This window comes from Artemia sp. Qi Xiang Cuo, chromosome 7 (genome assembly GCF_049724085.1).
Source record: "Artemia sp. Qi Xiang Cuo chromosome 7, ASM4972408v1, whole genome shotgun sequence".
Taxonomy (NCBI): domain Eukaryota; kingdom Metazoa; phylum Arthropoda; class Branchiopoda; order Anostraca; family Artemiidae; genus Artemia; species Artemia sp. Qi Xiang Cuo.
The window spans coordinates 30,638,610-30,659,855 of NC_142800.1; the positions used below are offsets into that span (position 1 = coordinate 30,638,610).

Consider the following 21,246-nt stretch of genomic DNA (forward strand, 5'->3'; position numbering starts at 1 on the left):
TAAACTTCAGAGGGGGTTCATTTGATTGGAAATTAAAAATCATAGTTCGCTTTTTAAGAGTCAAAAGAGATCGGAGGGCAACTAGCCCCCCCCCCCCACCCACACCCTTTTTCCCCAAAGCCATCCGATAAAAATTTTGATATAGCAATTTAATTAAAAATAGTTTATTAATCAGATAAAAAAACTCCGGGGTTGACACAACCTCTCAAAGCCTGGGGGCAAGTGTTGCAAGTTATGCCCCGGTTGAGTATAAGGTTTTCGTGTAAAGGGAGGTCGTCTAAACTTGGCAGGTGGCTCATTTTACTGGAAATTGAAGGTTCTAGTTAATTTTTTAAGAGTCAAAAGTGATTGGAGGGCATTCATCCCTCCCCCCCCCAAACACACCCTCTTTTCACCAGATGCAACAGATCAATACTTTGAGATGGTCAGTTTTTTAGCCAGTATTTTCATGAATAGTATTGAGGAGATCCTGGAGTTTGGGCTTGTTACTTTCCATCAAAGAAATATCGTCAAAAAAAAAACGGTCCGGCTAGATGTTTGCCTTCTCCAATTTGGATGACGAACCCTGTACGATCGAGGAGAATGTAGGCGACAACAAGAACGAAGATGAATGGAGAAAGAATAAAGCCCTGTATTACGCCGGATATAGTACGGAAATATCTAGTCTTTCCTTCTTGGATCCGAACATAGCATTATGTGTCTTCATATAATGCAACAATTAGGGCGACTATTTTATCAGGAATTCCATAGAATCGCAGGATTTTCCATAGCGAGTCTCAGTCGATGGAGTCGAAGGCTTTCTCAAAGTCCACGAAAATCAGGTACATTTTCTCTCGCCATTCATTGCACTCCTTGATCATCATCCGTGGTGTGTAGATGAGATTTGTGCAAGAACGGGACGGCCGGAAACTGTGTTGTTCGTCCCGTAGATATTTTTTGAGGACTGTCTGGATGCACTGAAGAATAATTTGTGAGAAGAACTTACCTGGAATAGATAGGAGACTGATGCCCCTCCAGTTGTCACAATTTGTCGCGTCTCCTTTCTTGAAAAGTTTAATGAGCGTACTTTTAGTCCAATCATCGGGTACCTTTTCAGACTTCCAGATACTAGCAAAAAGTGTAAGCAAAGCATCCATACAGGTATTCAGTGATATTTTTATCATCTCAGCTACTATTCTGTCAGTTCCTGTTACTCTGCCATTCTTCAGCTTGCAGGCTGCCTGTCAAACTTCTAGATCATAAGGTTCTTCTGTGTTGATTTGAAGGTTCAAAAAGGGGGTTACAGGGATATCTGGTGGATCCACAAAAAAACTTCGGCGTCAAAATACCCCCTCCCCAACCCAGATCCCGGGGAAGGGCTGTAACCATAATAGTATATTAACTTGTGGTCTGTTCTTTACAGTATTCAGGCATCTCTACAGCCATGATACCGATGTCCCCATTTATATTGAAGTATACCGATCTTTTATGTAATGGATTTTATAATAATGTTAAAAATGAAATCCTATTTTGATGTTCGTATGCAAGATGATGCTAATAACATTTGATGCTTCTGCGTTATAAAAAAAAATATGTAGTTTGTCTTAAGAAGTTGATTTTGTTATTAAAATTTTTTGGTTAATTGCAAAAGGTTTCTAGGTACAACTATTTCCTTTAAAATGATCCATTAAACAGCTCTTTATGATGTTCCGGTGCCCGCTATTTGCGGAGAGAAAAAAATGGGAAAACATGTAACTCTGATGCAGAATATTTTGATTGCAGCCACTTTTCTTGTTTTTCAAGCCGATGGATTTTCTTTGTTGTTCAATCCAAGGGACTAGAAGTTTCCTATATGGAGATTTTGGACAAAGTTGTTGAATAGTGTAATTTGTGTTTTGGTCTAAAACAATTTTTGGAGTTATGGGCAATTGTATTTCTTAGTATAGCACTTAGTATAAACATTATAAAATTTTAGTGTAAAGAGCCGTGGGATTGAGGAAGGGCAGCCTTCTCTTATCCGGAATTTTTGTTTTAGTTTAATGTAGGTCGTCATTTTCATTTGAAAATAAACTTGTTTTTCTTTTAAAATGATGTAACAATTTTATGCTGGCTCATATCCCATGAGATTCATGTCCAAGAATGGGTCAAATTCAGCAATAACAATATTTATTTTACGTTTCTAATACTGGCCTTCCTTTTCACCCCCAGGGTTATGTGTAAACAGATTAAGCACCGACTTCCCTAATGTTTACTTAAATGCTTAAATTCTTAACTGCTTCTACGCCAGCTTGGATCATTTCTACGTTCCAAGTATTCTCCAGTCATAAAATTGAATACGAATATACTAATGTCAGCATTCTATCGCCTTTAGAGAGCACGTAAGAGTATAGTTTTTGTTGCATTAGAACAGAGCTTTCTAAGCTGAAAGATTGTATGACAAAAACAATTAAACGATTCTCAGCTGTGTCATACACCAAGAAACTAATTTCAAGGAAATAGGGTATTATAAATCCGATACCGGTAGAAAATGTTTCCAGCTCTTCGTATATCGACATCCGAGTAAAAAGGGGCTATAATTGGGTAATCTAGCGGAAACTTGATGTTGAAAAATGTTGGAACATCTGTACTAAAGGAAAGTAAGCCATTCTCGTTTACCTGAAAAAGAAAGTAAAATAACTGACAAGAAACTGCGAAAACTGTTTTTGAAAAAGATCCCTGTCAGCTGTCGTTCTTCACTTCTGGTCTGTTTACAACGAGTCATTTAAGGTGGAAAAATTCTCCATCTTTGGACAATTTTTAGCTTTTATGCATAATCAAAATCAAGATAATTTTCATTATGTTAAAACGTAAAATCGGTGACTTTATACAATGCAAAATATTTTCTAATTAGATATACAGTGTCTCTCTTTCCACAAACATATGCATTTTTGTTTTGTTAGTCTTGTTCAGAAAATTGAAAGTTGAATTCCATACTACATAATTCTTTGGTATTTTAGAAAACCCAAACAGTTAATATTCTTGTATGTGGAGGCACTCTAACAGTGTTTGGGTGCAGAACGAACCAACCGAGAAAATAAATTTATTTCATTTGACTTATATTAGAAAGTTGAGGGTTAGCATATTCTGATCAAATTTGACAACGGAATAGAGTTATGGCACAACAGTCTAATCATCAACAGTCTAATCAAAAAAAGATATGGGCCCCTACGGTGTCACTAAGGAACCTGGCATTGCCTCTGTTGCTTTTTGCTGATGATGCGGTTTTGATAGGCAAGTCACCAGAAGAGCTCCAGATCTTATTGAATATATTAATAGAATATTTAGATAGAAAGAAACTAGTCTTGAATATGAAAAAGACTGATATTGGGGTTTTCAGAGGAATCCATGTGAATAAAGATGATCAAAAATAAAAATTTTGTTATAAAGGTGAAAAGTAAAAGAGAGCAAAATTTTTAAATATTTGGGAGTAACACTTTCAGCAAAAGGAGGATGGAAAAATCATGTAAAAGAGATGATTAAGAGAGGGAAAGCAGTTTCAGCTGCCATTTTAAGTAATTCAAAGCTTTCAAGTATAAAAGATCTAAAAATGTATAAATATGTTGTGAATTCTAAAGTTTTACCTACTATCCATTACGGAGCTGAACTCTGTGGGCATGACCCGGCAGCACAATTGGAATCAATTCAGCTACAACACTTTAAAAGAGTAATTGGTCTTCACGTAACGACCCACAATCAGGCAATAAAAGGTGATCTAGGAATATTTTCGCTGAGAATGAGTAGATTAGTACAGATGATCCGGAATTGGGTAAAAGTTCTAAGTCTGCCAGAAGATAGGTTAGCAAAAGCAGCTTATCTGGAGATGCTACGGTCGAAACATGAAATATCGTAGCCGTATCAAATAAAAAATGTCTTAGATGGAGTATGATTATTTTATATTTGGAATGAGGGGCTAAGACCCTCAGATTAGGATGAGCCGTTTTTTGTCTAAGCTTATAGAAAGAATAAAAGGCCAGGAAGTCCAAATTTGGACTCAAGCAGTTAAAACATCTGAGACATTCAAGTTTTATTCCCAAGTAAAACAGATATTTGGATTTGAATATTATTTTAAACTAGGATTACCGGCGGAAACATTAAGGACTTGGCTTCGGATCCGAGTGAATTGCTTGCCGCTAAAAAATAGAAAAAGAATATTTGAAAGAAAAAAGATGGTTCCAGATGCAGACGCGGATTACTCTTGCCGCAGATGTTATTGATGATGTTACCATATTCCCGCGGAGTGCCAGCAACTTTCTCTTTTAAGGGGAAAGGATTTTGAGGGTGGTAACTTGGATTTCCCCGGGATCCTGCAGACGACTGTAAAAAGGACAATCAGGCAGTTATGTAAATACGTAAATGAAGCGTTGGCATCAATGAGTGAAAGTTGGTTTTTTTTTCAGGGGGGGGGAGAAGTTAGGTATTTATGTTGTTTTTCTTGTGGAGTGTATTTAAGATTACTGTGCTGTAAAGCCTATTTTTTTGGCTTCTAATAAATTTATATACATTATCATATTTTAATTAGGATAATAGAGCAATCTACTAGAAGTATGGTCAGTATATTAATAACTGTACCAACGTAAAATATTACAGACATTTAATAACCAAGAAATTGCATTATTTTTTCAACAGTCCTTGGTAACGTATTTATGAGCAATAGTAACCGCGGTAATAGTAAACGAAAATTTCAAAAATAAAATACTAACAATTGCCCCCCCCCACGAAAAAAGAAGTAGGTAGATACAGTGGATTCTAATTTACCCCCCCCCCCTCAGGCGATTACCCCCCAGAAAATACCCCAGGAAAATACCCCCGTGGAAAATATCCCCCGGAAAATATCCCCCCCGTGAAAAATAAGGCTTTCCAAATTTGATAATTTTATTTGGGTTTTATTTTGTTAATTTCCTTAGGGGGAAGGAATTTTGGTACTTGTAAATTAAGGGCCACTCACTCAAGTTTATGCAGAATAAAACTTGAAAACTAACCGGTTTCTTTGTTAGTTTTTTTTTCAGCTTTGCGCGAGAAAAGACAAAGACAAGTGACAGAATATATGGGAAATATACAATTTGGGCTATATAAATTGAGACATAAGGGTGGGGGGGGGGGTAAGTGTTTGGACAGTTTGAAGTCAGAAAATGATTTTTTCTAGGTATATGATCACTGAAAAATTAAAGAAGAATAGCGAAGTATCCTTAAATTTGGCTAACTAAAAAAAAATAAAAAAATTCCAGTATAAAGCAAATGTAATGTTCCATTTGACTATTTTTTCCAAGTGTTAAGTGTTTTTTTTTCCAATGACCGTTTTTCCAAGTATTAATTGCTATTATTAGGTTAATGTAGTGTTTCATTTAGGTGTTTTATGGTGATCGCTGATCAAAGTTTATGTTATTTGTGCCTTTCATTAAATAAAAAAAAAAAAAAAAGTTTTTTTTAACTGAAAGTAAGGAGCGACATTAAGACTTAAAACGAACAGAAATTATTCCGTATATGTAAGGGGCTGTCCCCTCTTCAAAGTTTCGCTCTTTACGCTAAAGTTTTCTATTGTTTAAAAAAATAGAGTTGTGAGAAAGAGTCAAACTTGATAAAACTGATGAAACTTATATATTTGAAATCAGCCTTACAATCTGATTCTTTTGATGCATGTATTGGTATCAAAATTCCGTTTTTTAGAGTTTCGGTTACTATTGAGCCGTGTCGCTCCTTACTTACAGTTCATTACCACGAAATGTTTGATTTTACTCTAATGACAGCCGTATATTTGGCTCGAGTAAACTATAAATTCTAGCTGGAGAGGTTAATAATATACGATAGTTTGCTCCTTTTTTATTACAACAAAGACGCTTGCAAAATGAATAGCTGGATGTTGTCCACGGGACAAAAGTGGCCTTTAGGACATATGGATCTACCCTACAGAGTATAAAAGTACTGAAAATTAATTCACTTTTGCAATAGATAGTCTGAAAGTCATTTGCTGATTAACCTCCCTAAAAATAAGTTCTGTTTATGCTGTTAAAATCTGTAAGTCGTTTTAATTCTGTAGGTAGTTGGAAGGTCCTAATCAATCAAACAATGGCTATTACCTTCGAAATGATATTAAAGCTTCAAATTTAATTATCTGGATTCTCAAAATAGCGCAACGGTACTTGTCGGTTATAATAGAAACTCGAAAAGTGAAGTTTGGTTATTCTAATCTAACTTACCCAAAATACCAACTAAACACTTAAATACAATATAGCTACAATTCATTTTCCAACACAGCCAAAGCTAATTCTCTGGTATAAAGAAGTTGCTTGACCAGTTTCTTGCGTCTCATGTTTGCATCATTCGCGATCGAAATTCTCGAGTGTTTATTATATAGCCGATAAGTACCTACCTTTTTTCTCTTACATTTAATGGACATTCAAAATTTGTAAATAAATCAAATTTTATTTTAAGACCTCTTTCTTTAATAAAATATATAAATCATTTTGTTTAGCTTAAGAAATCATATGCGGTGCCATAATAGCGCTGCCTAAGTAAAGAGCGATGTGGGCAAAACGTATTAATATATATATATATATATATATATATATATATATATATATATATATATATATATATATATATATATATATATATATATATATATATATATATATATATATATATATATATATATATATATATATATATATTTTTTGGGGGGGGGGTCTTTAGACTAGGGCCCTTCGCAAAGAAAGGGTTATCGTAAGAACTTCAAAAAGGGTTACTTAGATTGCAAATTGAGAGGGCTAGTGCCCTTTTTAATAGTTAAAAGTGATTAGAGGGCAACCTACAACCACACCCCCCCCCTCCGGGTTGATCAGTTCCCAACACATCCAATACAAATTTTGATATAACCATTTATTTAGCGTAGTTGAAAGGTCCAGTAATTATGTCTTTGAGTATTAAAACTCCTTCACAGCTCTCAGGCAAAGGGTTATAAGTTATGCCCCGGGGGCATATAAGGTTATTATGGAAAGGATGGTTGCATAAACTTCAGTAGGGGTTAATTGGATTGGAAATCAAAAGTTTTAGTGCCCTTTTTAATAGTTGAAAGTGATTAGAGGCAATCAGCCCCCCTTCATGCCCATCATTTCCCAAAACACATCCATTCAAAATTTTAAGGTATCCATTTTGTTAAACCTATTTTAAATGCCCAGTTATTATGCCTTTAAGGATGACAACCCCCATGACCCTCAGGGCAGGGGTCATAAGCTCTAGTAGTGGTCCATTGTTAACATTTTAGGTTTTTTCTGGAAAGGGTGGTCATATAGACTTCGGAGAATGCTTATTCAGTATCAAATCAAAAATTCTAGCTCTATTTTTAAGATTTATGAGTAACCGGACGGCAACCAGACACCCCTCTCCCCCAATGCCCTTTCCCCAAAATTCTTCCGACCAAAATTTGGAGATAGCGATATATGAGCATAAAATTTGAATGTGGCTCATTCAATTGGAAATCATAAGTCCTACTGTCCTTTTTAAAAGTCAGGTTAAAAACATATAACATTTAAAAAACAAATTAGCTTTTTATGGAAGGTGTGGTCGTATAAGCTTTAGAGGAGGCTCAAGTGATTGGTAATTTAAAGTTCTAGTTCCCTTTTAAGAGTCAACAATGATAGAAGGCAACAGTCCCCGCCTGACGCCCTCTTTAACCCAAACGCATCTAACCGAAATTGTGACATAACCATTTTGCTAAAAATAGTCCAAAGAACATATAAGAAAGACTCCAGGGATGATACAGCCCACCAGAGCCCTAGGGTAAGGGTTGTAAGTTATGCCCTGGGTGCATACAAGGTTTTTATGGAACAAGTGGTCGTATGAAATTTGGATAGGGCTCATATGATTGGAAATTGGCAGTTATAGTGTTTATTTATGAGTCAAAAGTGGATTGAGGGCATCCAGCCCCCCCACCCCATCTCTAATCAAATAATGTACCAAGCATAAAACTACAACAAATGACCATCAATGAATAAATGAAACCCAAAACAAACAGAAATTACAATAAATAACCGAGTCAAACTTATAATGAGCTAAAATTAACATGAGTAGGGCTCACAACCCCTGTCCCTTCTCCAGGCAAGAACGTAATTTACACTTTACTGAAAAAAATTTACATGCTTTAACTTTTATAACTTTAATAAATCAAAATTTATTAAGATTTTAAGGAATAAATATCAGCACATATAGGCCTATATATTAAACTTACAATGCAGATTCATTTGTGCTTTTTCAGTATTAATTTAAAAAAAACTTTTTCCACAAAATAAGTTTTTCAAATAAAAGTAAAGAACTTCATTAAACAAAAAATTAGCAAAAATAAAATAAAATAATCTACGAAGCGTGAAACTACCACAAATAAGCATAGATAAATAAATGAAATCCAAAACGAACAGAAATTACAATAATTAACCGAGTCAAACTCAAAACGAGCAGAAATTAACATAAGTTTGGCGCAAAACCCCTATTCCTTCCGAAGGCCAGAACAAAATTTGCACTTTACTGAAAAAAAATAAATGCTTTTACTTTTATAACTTTAATAAATTAAATAATATAAACATTTCGATTACTAAATATCAGTATATGCATACTAAACTGACAATGCACATTCATTTGTATTTTTTCAGTAAAGTGAAAATTTTGTTCTGGCCTTGGGAAGGCATAGGGGTTTTTCACTCAACTTATGTTAATTTCTGCTCGTTTTGAGTTTGACTCGGTTAATTATTGTAATTTCAGTTCGTTTGGGTTTCATTTATCTATCGATGCTGATTTGTGGTAGTTTCACGCTTGGTAAACTATTTGATTTTTTAATTTTTTAATTTTTTATTTAATGGAGTTCTTTACTTTTCTTTGAAAAACTTATTTTGTGGAAAAAGTTTCTTTTTCCACAAATTAATTTCTGTTCGTTTTAAATTGACATAGTCTTTTCAGGGAAAAAGATAATAATACTTTAAATCTTTTCGTTTTTTAAGACTTTATAGTTTGGCCTGCAAAATTTTGATAGGATGTGTTTTATAAAATGGTGGGCGTGAGAGGGGTGGTAGTCACTATCCAATAAATTTCAACTATTAAAAAAGGCTCTAGCCCTTTCAATTTCCAATTGAATGAGCCCTTTTGAAGTTTCTACGACAACGCTTTCAATAAAAACTTTTTATGCTCCAGGGCATAAATTACAACCCTTGCCCTGAGGGTTGTGAAGGGAGGGTTGTCATCCTTAAAGACCTAATTACTTAAACTTTCATCAACATTGAGCAAAAGAGAACTAATAGTTTTGATTGGATGGGGGATGGAATAATGTGGGCATGAGAGGGGGATTAGTCAACCCCCGTTCCCAATTGAGTATCAAAAGTAGCTCCGTTCTTATAAGTTACCAATTAAGATAGCTCTTTTTCAATTTTCTACGACAAAGAATTCAATAAACCTTATATGCCTCAAGGGCATAACTTATAATCCTTGCCTTGAGGGTTGTGGGGGAGAATCCTCCTCAAAAATATATTTTCTATCTGGAAATCAACTACGCTGAACAATATGGCTGTCTCAAAATTTTTATTCGATGTGTTTGGGGAAAAGGTGGGCCTGAGAAGGGGGTTAGTTGCCCTCCAATCACTTTCGACTATTAAAAAGGGTTCTATCCCATTGAATTTCAAATTGAATGAGCCCCTTTTCAAGTTTCTACGACAAAGATTTCAATAAAAATCTTATATGCCTCCAGGGCATAACTTATAATCCTTGCCCTGCGGGTTGTGGGGGAGTGTCCTCCTCAAAAATATATTTTCTATCTGGAAATCAACAACGCTGAACAAAATGGCTATCTCAAAATTTTGATTGGATGTGTTTAGGGGAATGATGGGCGTGGGGGGGAGGCTAGTTGCCCTCTAATCCCTGTCGACTATTAAAAAGGGCACTAGCCATTCCAATTCGCAATCGAATGAGCTTTTTTTGAAGTTTCTACGACAACACCTTCTATAGAAACCTTATGTACCCCCAGGGCATAACTTAAAACCTTTGCCCTGAGGCTAGTGGGGGAGTGTCCTCCTCAAAACATATTTTCAATCTGGAAATCAACTACGCTGAACAAAATGGCTATCTCCAAATTTTGATTGGATGTGGTTGGGGGAATGATGGGCATGGGGGGGACTAATTGCCCTCCAATCACTTTCGACTATTAAAAAGGGTACTAGCCCTTCAAATTTCCAATCGAATGAGACTGTTTTGAAGTTTTTATGACAAAGTCTTCTATAAGAACCTTATATATCCCCAGGGCATAACTTAAAACCCTTGCCCTGAGTGTTTTAGGGGAGTGACCTCCTCAAAAACATATTTTCTATCTGGAAATCAACTACGCTGAACACAATGGCTATCCCGAAACTTTGATTGGATGTGTTTGGGGCATGATGGGCGTGGGGGGGGGTAGTTGCCCTCCAATCACTTTCAACTATTAAAAAGGGCCCTAGAACTTCCGATTTCCAATCAAATGATTCCCTTTTGAAGTCTCTACGACAATCCCTTCCATATGAAGTGCCCTACTCTAAAGGAAAAAAATAATAAAAGGTACATTGTGCCAACATGGTTCTTATATTCCCTCACGGCATAACTTCATACCCTTGCCCTGAGGGTTGTGGGGGAGTGTCCTCCTCAAAAAGATATTTTCTATCTATAAATCAACTACGCTGAACAAAATGGCTATCTAAAAATTTTGATTGGGTGTGTTTGGGGGAATGATGGGCGTGGGAGGGGTTAGTTGCCCTTCAATCACTTTCCACTATTAAAAGGGTACTAGCCACTCCAATTTCCAATCGAATGAGCCCTTTTCGAAGTTTCTACGATAACGCCTTCGATACGAAGTGCCCGGGTATGGAGAGAAAAAAAAACACATTGTAGACACATCGTTCTTTACTTAAGCATCGCTAGCGTGCCGCTTATGAGTACAAATTATGTTTTGCGCTTGAGAAGGCGTAGGGATTGTGAGGCCTCCATATGTTAATTTCTGCCTGTTTTGAGTTTGACTCGGTTATTTATCGTAATTTCTGTTTGTTATGGGTTTCATTTACTTATTGATCCTGATTTGTGGTAGTTTTGCGCTTCGTAAATTATATGATTAGAGACGTGGTTGGGGGAGCTGGTTGCCCTCAATTCACTTTTGAATCTTAAAGAAGCACGATAACTTCCAATCGTCAATCAAATGAGCCCTATCCAAAGTTCATACGACGATCTGTTCCATGAAAACCTTGTATGCAGGCATGGCATACCTTACAACCCTTACCCCAGGGCTTTGGTGGGTTGTGTTAAACCTGGAGTCTTTGTTATATGTTCTTTACACTGTTTTGATTTTGTTAAATCTTAAGAGCAGAAGTAATAACAGAAGTAGCCCTGAAAGAATGAACTTAATACCCTCAGTCGTTCTTGGGATATTGCTGAGATATCTTATAGGCAGCCAGCATACACATAGTGTGTTTTGATTTAATTTTAAAGAAACATCTATTTTACAGCATAATGGGAAAATACATATCTGGGGGGGGGGAGATTGACCTACCGAATAACCCTAGAGATATAGTTACTTGACTGTTCAGCTAGGCTCAACAAAATGCCTGTCTTAAAATTTTGATTGGAAGTGTTTCGAAAATTATGGGCTAAAGAGAAGGGCTGATTGCTCTCCAATCACTTTCAACTTTTAAAAAGGGCACTAGAACTTTTAATTTTCAGTCAAATTAGCTCCTTCAAAATTTCAATGATACTACTAGCTATGATAGAGCAGCGCTGCCTATAATATTGCTTATATGCCCTTTTAATGCCTGCATACATATACTTTTTCGTTTATTGAAACTCTCTCTAAATGTTCCCTAAAAGTTTCAACTTAATGACCTTAGTGTTGTTAATTACAGTAACCGTAGAAATAGTATTAAAAGTATACACATAGTGTCTTCTGCCTAGTTCAAAATCAGCCACAACTTACACTTAAAGGTCTAACTTAGTAATGTAAGCCGTTTTCATGATATTCTACATGATCATAACTCGTTTTGATTTAGTTCTACATCAGTTTAAATATTCCTTGAATGCTTCAACTTAATACTCTTAGCGTGTGTAGTAGCAACAGTTATAAGTAGCAGTAGAGCGGTAGTAACAATATGCTCATAGCACCTTTGGTTTTTTTTCAACATCCCCATCAGCAAACGATAAATAAAAGCTTCAACTTAATAACATTAACCGTTTCTGAAGCATTGCTGATACTTCCTCTTGACAGTCTGTGTGGGCAAAGTGTGTTTTTATTTAGTTTAATACAGTTTCAATGTAGACCAAAAATTTCGCCTTAATACCCTTAGCTTTAGTAGCAGCAGTAATAACACCAGCAGTTATAGTAGTAGTAGTAATAATAATAGTAGTAGCAGTAGTAGTAGTTGTAGGAGTACAAGCAGTAGTATCATGATGGAAATATTGTCTTTTGGTTAATTCAACATCCCCCACAACAAGCCTTGTAAGCTTTATTTCACACACAAAACTGTTCCTGAGATATTGCTCCTAAGAATTCTTAAGATACGCTCTTTTGACAATCTAAGCACACAGAGTGTCTTTTGTTAGTTCAAATTTGCCATTCAGATTCTCTCAAATTTTATCTTCATTGAATTAGCCTTAATACTACCAGAATCAAAGTGCTTGCGGTGGTAGTAGGAGAAGTAGTTGCAGTGTTAGTGTTGTATTAGTAGTAGTAGTAGCAGTAGTAGCAGCAGTATTAATAGCAGTAGTAGTACGTACATGTTGCCTTTTGGTCAGTTTAACATCCCTTTTATGATGTCCCGGAAGTTTCACCTTGACTCGGTACGCCGTTCCAAAAACATTGCCGATCTGCCCTTTTGACCCTTTTTTGACGCCCTTTTCATCTTAATTAAATAAAAAAAACAAGTTTTTCCAATTGAAAGGAAGGAGCAACATTAAAACTTAAAACGAGCATAAAATATTACTTATATAACGGTGGGTGCCCCCTTCTCAGCACCTCGCTCTTTACGCTAAAGTTTTTTAGCACTTTCAAAAGGCGTCTTTTTGTTCTAACTAAATGGCCCTTGTGTTTTTGGATTCATTGTTAAAGAATTGGGAAAAAATTCAAACTTCAAAATCTTCAAAATTCAAAAGAGCAAGGTGATGAGGAGGGGGCAGCCCTCTTTATACACGTAATAATTTCTGTTCTTTTAAGTTTTAATGTTGCTCCTTACTTTCAGTTGAAAAACTTCAGCTGAAAGTAATATAATGCAAGGAAATCGGGCCCCACTTCCACGGATAAACCCCCTCCTTCATGGAAATATCTTCTAGACAATTTAATTCCGGGGAAAATTTACCCGGACAATTACTCTTAACCACTCCGCACGTAAAATTCAGACGGAAAAGAGAAACCAATACATATAAAAATAATCTTGTACAAGAATTCTTGCAAATTCCCCGAGTGCATAATTTCCCCTGACAAATTCACTCCCTTGAAACCTCCTTCCCCATGGAATATTCCCCCGTGGAAAACCCCCCAGCAAAAAATTCCTCCCTCCACCTGAATATGTATGCCTACATCCCAATAACAAATACTATGCGCAAACAATGGCCAAATTTTATTAATTGAAGACCGTGCTGCTGGGGCTGGGGGGGGGGCTTCATGTTAGACCAAAAGGAATAGTTAATAGGCCTTTCAACTATGATGAACAAAATGACAGTTTCAAAATTTTGATGGGACAATTTAGGGAAAAAAGGGTGGGGAAGGGACCTAGTTACCCTCCAGTTTTTTTGTTCACTAAAAAGGGCACTAGAACTTTTGATTTCCGTAAATAAGTTCTATCTCGGTATTCTAGGACCACTTGGTTGATATGATCACCCCGGGTAAAAAAAAAAAATAAACACGCATCCGTGATCTTTCTTCTGGCAAAAAATAGAAAACTGCACATTTTTGCAGATAGGAGCTTGAAACTTATACAGTAGGATTCTCTGATACACTACATCTGATGGCGTGAAAAAGCAAATTCTTTTGATATATCTATTGGTACCAAAATTTCATTTTTTAGAGTTTCGATTAGTGTTGAGCCGGGTTGCTCCTTACTTACAGTTCGTTACCTCGAACTGTTTGACATTCTATGCCTTACATGTTGTTGCAATCGAAGTAGTAGTTGGAGTTGTTTAGTAGCAGTAGCAGTACTAGTGAAAGCCGCAGCGGTGGTAGTGTTGGTAGTGACATGCATATATTACCTTTTTGTCAATTGGTCTTCCCCTTTAAGTATTCTCTGAAAGTTGCAACTTAATACCCAAATTTAGTTCAAATTCCCCTTCAATATTTTGTCAAATTTTCACCTTCATATGCGTAGCCTTAATTTTACTAGTATCATAGTAGTAGTGGCAGTAATAGGAACAGTAGTAGCAGTAATAGTGTATTATTCTTAGTACTAGTTACAGCAGTAGCAGCAGTATTAGTAGCAGCAGTAGTAGGTATATTTTACCGTTTTGTCAACTGAACTTCCCACCCATGATGCCTCTGTTGTTTCCACTTGATACGATAAGCCGTTACAAAAATATTGCTGATACTAATGATACGAAAAATATTGTATAGTAGTATTCAGTACTGAAGTAGAAGTTTTAGTGATAGCAGTGGTAGTAGTGGTAGTAGTAGTTGTGGTAGCAGTAGAGGCAGTGATAGTTGTAGTAGTTTGCTGGAAACAAATATATTTTAAATGTTTTCACTTTTTACTTTAATAAATGATAAATTATTAAAAGTTTAAGGAATAAATGTCTGAATATGCATATTAAACTGAAAAGCCACAGTCATTTGTTCTTTTTTTCAGTAAAATACAAATTATTTTCTGGTCTTGAGAAGGCATGGGGTTTTTCAGCCCTACCCATGTTAATTTTTGCTCGTTTTGAGTTTGACTTGGTCATTTTTTGTAGCTTCTATTAGTTTTGAGTTTCTTCTTTTATTGGTGGTGATATGTGGTAGCTTTACGCTTGGAAGATTATTTGACATTATTTCAGCTCATTCTGGCTTGGCTTAATGGACCTCTTTACTTTTCTTTGAAAAACTTGTTTTTTGTAAAAAGTTTTTAAGAACTTTTTTTCAAGAAAAATCAGTAATCTGGTGTGCGATGGAATGTTCTAAAATTGTTTTAACATTAAATTGCTAGAATTCCCTTTTTAATAGAACTATTAACGATCTAGTCCGAGAATTGTTATTTCAAAAAGTGATATTTATTTTTTTGAGGTTTTAAAAGAATTTAGTTTTGAATTTATTTGTTTGCAGTTTCAAAAGCTTACTTTTGATTAAGTTTTTTCTAAATGCAAAATTGACATGCATAATCGTTTTTTCTTAAACTTGCACTTAAAATTTGTCTGTTCTTACTCGTAAAACAAAATTAAATAGCTACTACTACTACTACTAACAACTCACCCTAGCACCAAGCCGCCTAAGGTCAACGCAGCTACGCACGTTCCTCCTCCATCCCAATTTATTCAAAGCCTTCCTCTTTACGCCCTACCAGGAAGTTTCCATTTCCCTTAAATCTTTCTTTACGACATCCTCCTACTTCAACCGTGGACGACCTGCTTTCCGCTTAGCTCTAGACGGTTGGCAGATAAGGACAATATTTGGCAATCTGTCACCCTTAATCCACATAACGTGCCTTAGCTGTTTCTACCTTTCTCTCATTATAGCCCTAGAAAGCGGGATTGACCATGCTTTTCATATACCCATTTGTTTGAAATACAGTCAGTTAACAGGGAGCCCAATATTAAAAAACCTGTGCAGAACTAATTTAAAAGAACTCTTTCATCTTTCTATCGGTTCATAAAATTGGACAGTCATACACACAATCTATTTTAATTTATTCTTTAATTTTTTGTCTGTTTTTTTTTTTTTTTTTATTAGAAAATCTTTGCAACAAAAGTTTTTTCAAAGAAAAGTATAAAATTACATTAAACCATAGACGAGCAGGAATTAAGTCAAATAGTAACTTAAGTATAAAACAAATATAAATCACCATCAATAAATAAGCAAACCCCAAACAAGAAGAAAGTACAATAAATAATTAATTTAAATTTAAAAATGACCGGAACTATCACAATTAGGAGTAGAACTAACGCCCCCCACGCCTTGTAAAGACCATAGCATCTCTTGCGCTTTACTGAAAATAATTCCGATTTAAAGCTACGAATTATTATTCGTCATAACATCCACAAAAAAAAGAAAGAGTCATTACATTAACGAAGATTACTGAAAAGATCTCTACAAGTGTTGCATACAAATATTGATATTTATTCCTGAAAGTCTGGTTAATGTTGAATTTACTGACGTTACCAAAAAGCAAACTTTTAAAATGCGTTTTGCTTATGCGCGGTTCTTATTCGTCAAAACAACTACAAAAAAGGAAAAAAAGTTATTATATTAACCAAGATTAATATAAAGATCTACACAGACGAATAGTATAAATATATGTTGAAATTTATTCCTAAAAGTCTAAGCCCTTTAGCATTTCCTAACGGTATCAGAAAGGTAACGTTTAAAATGTGTTTTGTTAAAAGAAACATAGCTCTAAATAAGAATTGCTTTCAGTAAAGTGCAACAGATGTTCTGATCTTTACAAGCCATGGTGGCACTTGTTCAACTCTTATTTGTGGTAGTTTATGCTCGTTTTAAATTTATCATGAGTATTTATTGTAATTTCTGTTCTTTATGGATTATTGATAGTGATTTGTGCTAGTTTTACAATTGAATTACGGTTTGACTTTATTTACGCTCGTCTGTGGCTTAATATAGCTCTTTATTATTCTATGAAAAATTGATTTCTTGGAAAACCTTTTTTAAAGTGATTTCTGTTAGTTTTTTATCGATCTAGTTATTTGTTGGTTAATAAAAGGGGAATTTGTAGAAATATCTTTCGGTTTTTCGTATTAGGAATCAAGATTTTGGCTTGCTGTTTATATAATTGACAACATTTTTAAACACATTTTGACAATATTATGGGTACTACTGATTTTTTGATGGATGAATTCTAGGAATTTTTATTTAAATAAGCAGATAGAAAGCCTGCATAATCATTGGGCTTCTTTAGACTTCAATACATTCAGACCACCATCATGTTACAAAGCTGTGTTTAGACAAATGTCAAAAGATCATTCCTCTCAAAGCGCCCTAAAACTTAAAAATTATTTTCTTATTCATTCCGAAGATATCACAGGAAAACCTTAATAACAACCATGAACACATATAGTGTCTTTTGATTTAATTCTAAATATCCCCCCCCCTTTATGCCATGGAAGTTTTAACTTAATACCCTTAGGTGTTCCTGCAATATTTCAGACACATCTTTTTAACGATTTGGTTGTGTTTTTTCATTCAGCTTAACATCCCCCTCAACATGCCGTAAGCATTTTAACTTGTGCGCATAAACATTCCCAAGATATTGCAGATACACCCTAATGACAACCTGGATGCCCATTGTTTATTTTAATTTAGTTTAACATTTCCCTAGGCACGTCCTGGAAGTTTCGACTTAGTAAACTTAGCTGATTTTAGATGTTGCAAATATACCCTTTGATAACAATGGATCCACATATTGTCTTTTTATTACGTTAAACATCCCCAACAACATCCCCTTAAAGTTCCGAAGGGTACCTTCAGCTGTTCCTGGGATATTACAAAGATGCCCTTTTCAGAATCTGGTCATATATACTGTCTTTTAATATAGTTTTATATCAGCCCTAACTTTCTGTGAAAGTGTCAACTCAGTATTATATTGTGTTTCTGATATATAGCCGATATGTGTCACTTTGACAACTCGAGTTCACTCGAACTCTTTTAATTCTGTTCAATAGCTGTAGTAGTAGCAGTTCTAATTATAGCAGCATTAGTAGCTGTAGAAGTAGAATTAGCAGTAGCAGTCACTATCACAATCGCAATAAAATTAGTACTATTTTTTTCAGTTGCCAGTAATCACAGTCGCATGCAGTCGCAGTCCCAAGTAGCCTGCAGTCAAAGTGGTCACAGTCACTAGTAGTTGACTTACCAGGTTGTTGCTGTCACAAATAGTTGTAGCCGTAGTCTATGTAATCGGAGTCACAGGTATTAGCAGTGACAAGTAGTTGCAGTCGTAGTTGCAGGCAGTTGCAGTTGCAGGTAGTTGCAGTCACAGTAAAAAGTAGTCAAAATCGCAACTAATTGCAGTCGCAGTTTTAAGTAATTGGAATCACAAGTATTAACAGTCGCAAGCAGTTACAGTCGCATTCAAGAGTAGTCACAGCTGTAAGCTGTGATTGTAGTCGTGGTTAAAAGTAGTTGAATCACAAGAAGTTGCAACTGCAATTGCAAGTAATGGTAATAATAGTCACAAATAGTCGTAATCGCAGTTATAAGTGCTCACAGTTGCTACTAGTCATAGTTGAAGTCGCAAGTAATTGCAGTCACAGTTATAAGTACTCGTAGTAGCTTTTAATCGCAATCGCAAGTAATTGCAGTCGCAGCAATCAGTTGCAGTAACAACTAATTACACTTCAATAAATTCCCAAACGAAGTCACAATAGCCACTTCTATATGAAGTGACTTAGGAAAAAAAAAATAATACATAAAGCCCACTTCGATCTTTATTTAGGTAGCACTATTTTCACTGTCCATCATGTAGCAATAGGTTCTGCAATTCTGCAGGTTTTTATATATCAGTATAAAAACCTATATATCAGTATATATATCAGTTATATATCTTTAAAAAATCGAGTAAATTTTCTCAGGCTCGTAGTCTTTGATGAGTAATACTAAACTTAATAAAATTCATATATTTAGAATCAGCATTATAAGCCCATTCTTTTGATACATTTATTGACATCAAAGTTCGGTTTTTAAAAGTTTCGATTACTATTGAGCCATATCGCTTGTTTTTTTTATTGTTTTTTTTGTTATTACTTATATATTATTACGTATATGATGGGGTTCTCTCCTTAGTCAATACCACGCTCTTTACGTTAAAAGTTAAAAAAAAAACTAATTCACAAACCCCTGAATCACAAAGGCCGTTTAATTAGAATAGTTAGCTCTTTTGAAAGCACTAAAAAAAACTGTAGCGTAAAGAGCGAGGTATTGACTTAGGGGAGAACTCCATCATATGCGTAATCATTTCTGTTCGTTTTAAGTTCTAATGCTGCTTCTTACTTTTAGTTGAAAAAACTTGTTTTTTTTAATTTAATTTCTGATCGTTTTTTAAATAATGCTTGGAAATCCGGCGCCCCCTTCATAGAAATATCCCTTACCCCAAAGAAACTTCCTACATGGAAAGATTCTCCCAAGTACCCCCCCCCTCCCGCCCCCCCCCCCCCCCACCAGAAAAAAATTCTTCCTGAAAATGTCTGTATACTTCCCAATAACCAATACAATATGGAAGCAATGGGCAAAGCTCATAACTTGCCGCCCTTCCCCTGGGAACTGTGGGGGATTAAGTCATCGTAAAAGACATATTTATTAGATTTTCGACTATGCTGAACAAAATGGCTCTCTCAAAATTTTAATTTGGTGACTTTGAGAAAAAAATGAGCGTGGGAGGGGACCTAGTTTCCCTCCATGTTTTTGGTCACTTAAAAAGGGCACTAGAACTTTTAATTTCCGTTCCAATGAGCCCTCTCACGATATTCTAAAACCACTGAGTCGATACGATCACCCCTGGGGAAAAGAAAAAAAAAACAAATAAACACGCATCCGTGACCTTTCTTCTGGCAAAAAAGCAAAATTCCACATTTTTGCAGATAGAAGCTTGAAACCTCTACAGTAGGGTTCTTTGATACGCTGAATATGATGGTGTGAATTTCATTAAGGTTCTATTACTTTTAGTGGTCTTTCCCCCTTTTTATCGAAAATAAGCCAAATTTTCTCGTAACTTTTGATGGGTAAGATTAAACTTGATGAAACTTATATATTTGAAATCCGAATTAAAATCTGATTCTTTTGATGTATCTATTGGTACCAAAATTCCGTTTTTTAGAGTTTCGGTTACCATTGAGCCGGGTCGCTCCTTACTTACAGTTCGTTACTACGAACTGTTTGATAATCATGTTGCCTTTCAATCGTTCCTTTTATGAAGAGTTTATGTATGGTCAGTGGAATTTAGTTTTTAATTTTTTCTTGGAGACATATCGCGTAAAGGCGTCACGAGAAGGAAAGATTTGGGACTCTTGTCCCATGGCTAGCTTCTGAGTAAAGGCTGGTATCCTTACTGATTTTAGATTAAAACAAGAGAATTTTAAAAACAGGACGATTGGCACCCTGTTATCGCAGAGCCCACAAAAGTATAAGCTCTCATGGCCGAGAGTAGGAAGTCATTTTAATTGGGATACATTTCAGGATTTATTCAAGATATTTCAGTCAGTTTGGTATGACATAATATTAGTAAATAAATAAACAGGCAAACTCACAAAAATCGTCTCATATCTTTTTCCATAAAATACTACGGGGACATCAAGTCGTATTTCACCCGATGAAGTATCTTCTTCGAGCTTAGATAAAAATTTGTCATCAACTGTGCCAAACGTAAATAAATCTTCTCCGAAAACAGCCCAAAAGCTGGCAATCAATATAAGAGCCAATTTCATCATCTTGTTTACGGCTAGCTTTACTGTTAAGAGGCTTTCAACAAATCACTTTTCTAATGAGATTAGAGACGGTTTATCAGTGATACTCAAAGCTGTTTCATTTTGCTTTAACAGCTTTCTTCAAAGAGGATGTACCGACAGTTTCAATATCCTAGAATACAGTCTTGGTTAGAAAAACCAAAAGAGAGATATGGACAAAGAACTAGACAAAGATTGTGTTATAATAGTGATTTAATTTGTAAAGTGGTGAAAGCCAATCCAAGCATGGACTTTAATTCATTGGGCTCACAAAGAAGATGTATTACCCGTTTCAACATCGTAAAATAATCTTTTTATAAGGAGGGAAAGAGATAGAGAGAGCCAGAGAGGGAGAGAGGGAGAGGGCTAAAAAGTGACAGAGACAGACTGACAGAAATACCGAAAGGAAAAAAGACATATAGATAAAGAGAGATAGGGATAAAGAGACAGAGTGAGATTTGTTCCCTAGAAGTTATGAAGTCCAAAATTGGGGAATAATCAAAGTTTTCACACGATTAAAACTATGGAGCCGATTTCTTGCGCAAAAATAATGATTTTTGAGATTTGGGACTTGTTTGGGACTTGATCGTTTTTCAAGCAAACTTGTTC

At 35.4% G+C, this 21,246-nt stretch overlaps 1 protein-coding gene across 4 annotated transcripts in view; it reads right to left on the minus strand.

Moving 5' to 3' along the window:
- LOC148950156 (nidogen-like) overlaps positions 1-21,246 on the minus strand; it is a 364,016-nt gene that overhangs the window by 294,441 nt on the left and 48,329 nt on the right. For all 4 annotated transcript variants that reach the window (XM_089092178.1, XM_089092180.1, XM_089092177.1 and 1 more), the window contains 2 exons: positions 20,443-20,770; positions 2,498-2,634 (listed from right to left, as the gene is read on the minus strand). In XM_089092178.1, coding sequence (XP_088948304.1) covers positions 2,498-2,634; positions 20,443-20,622 — 317 coding nt within the window. In that variant the 5' untranslated portion in view covers positions 20,623-20,770. The remainder of the gene's footprint in view (positions 1-2,497; positions 2,635-20,442; positions 20,771-21,246) is intronic.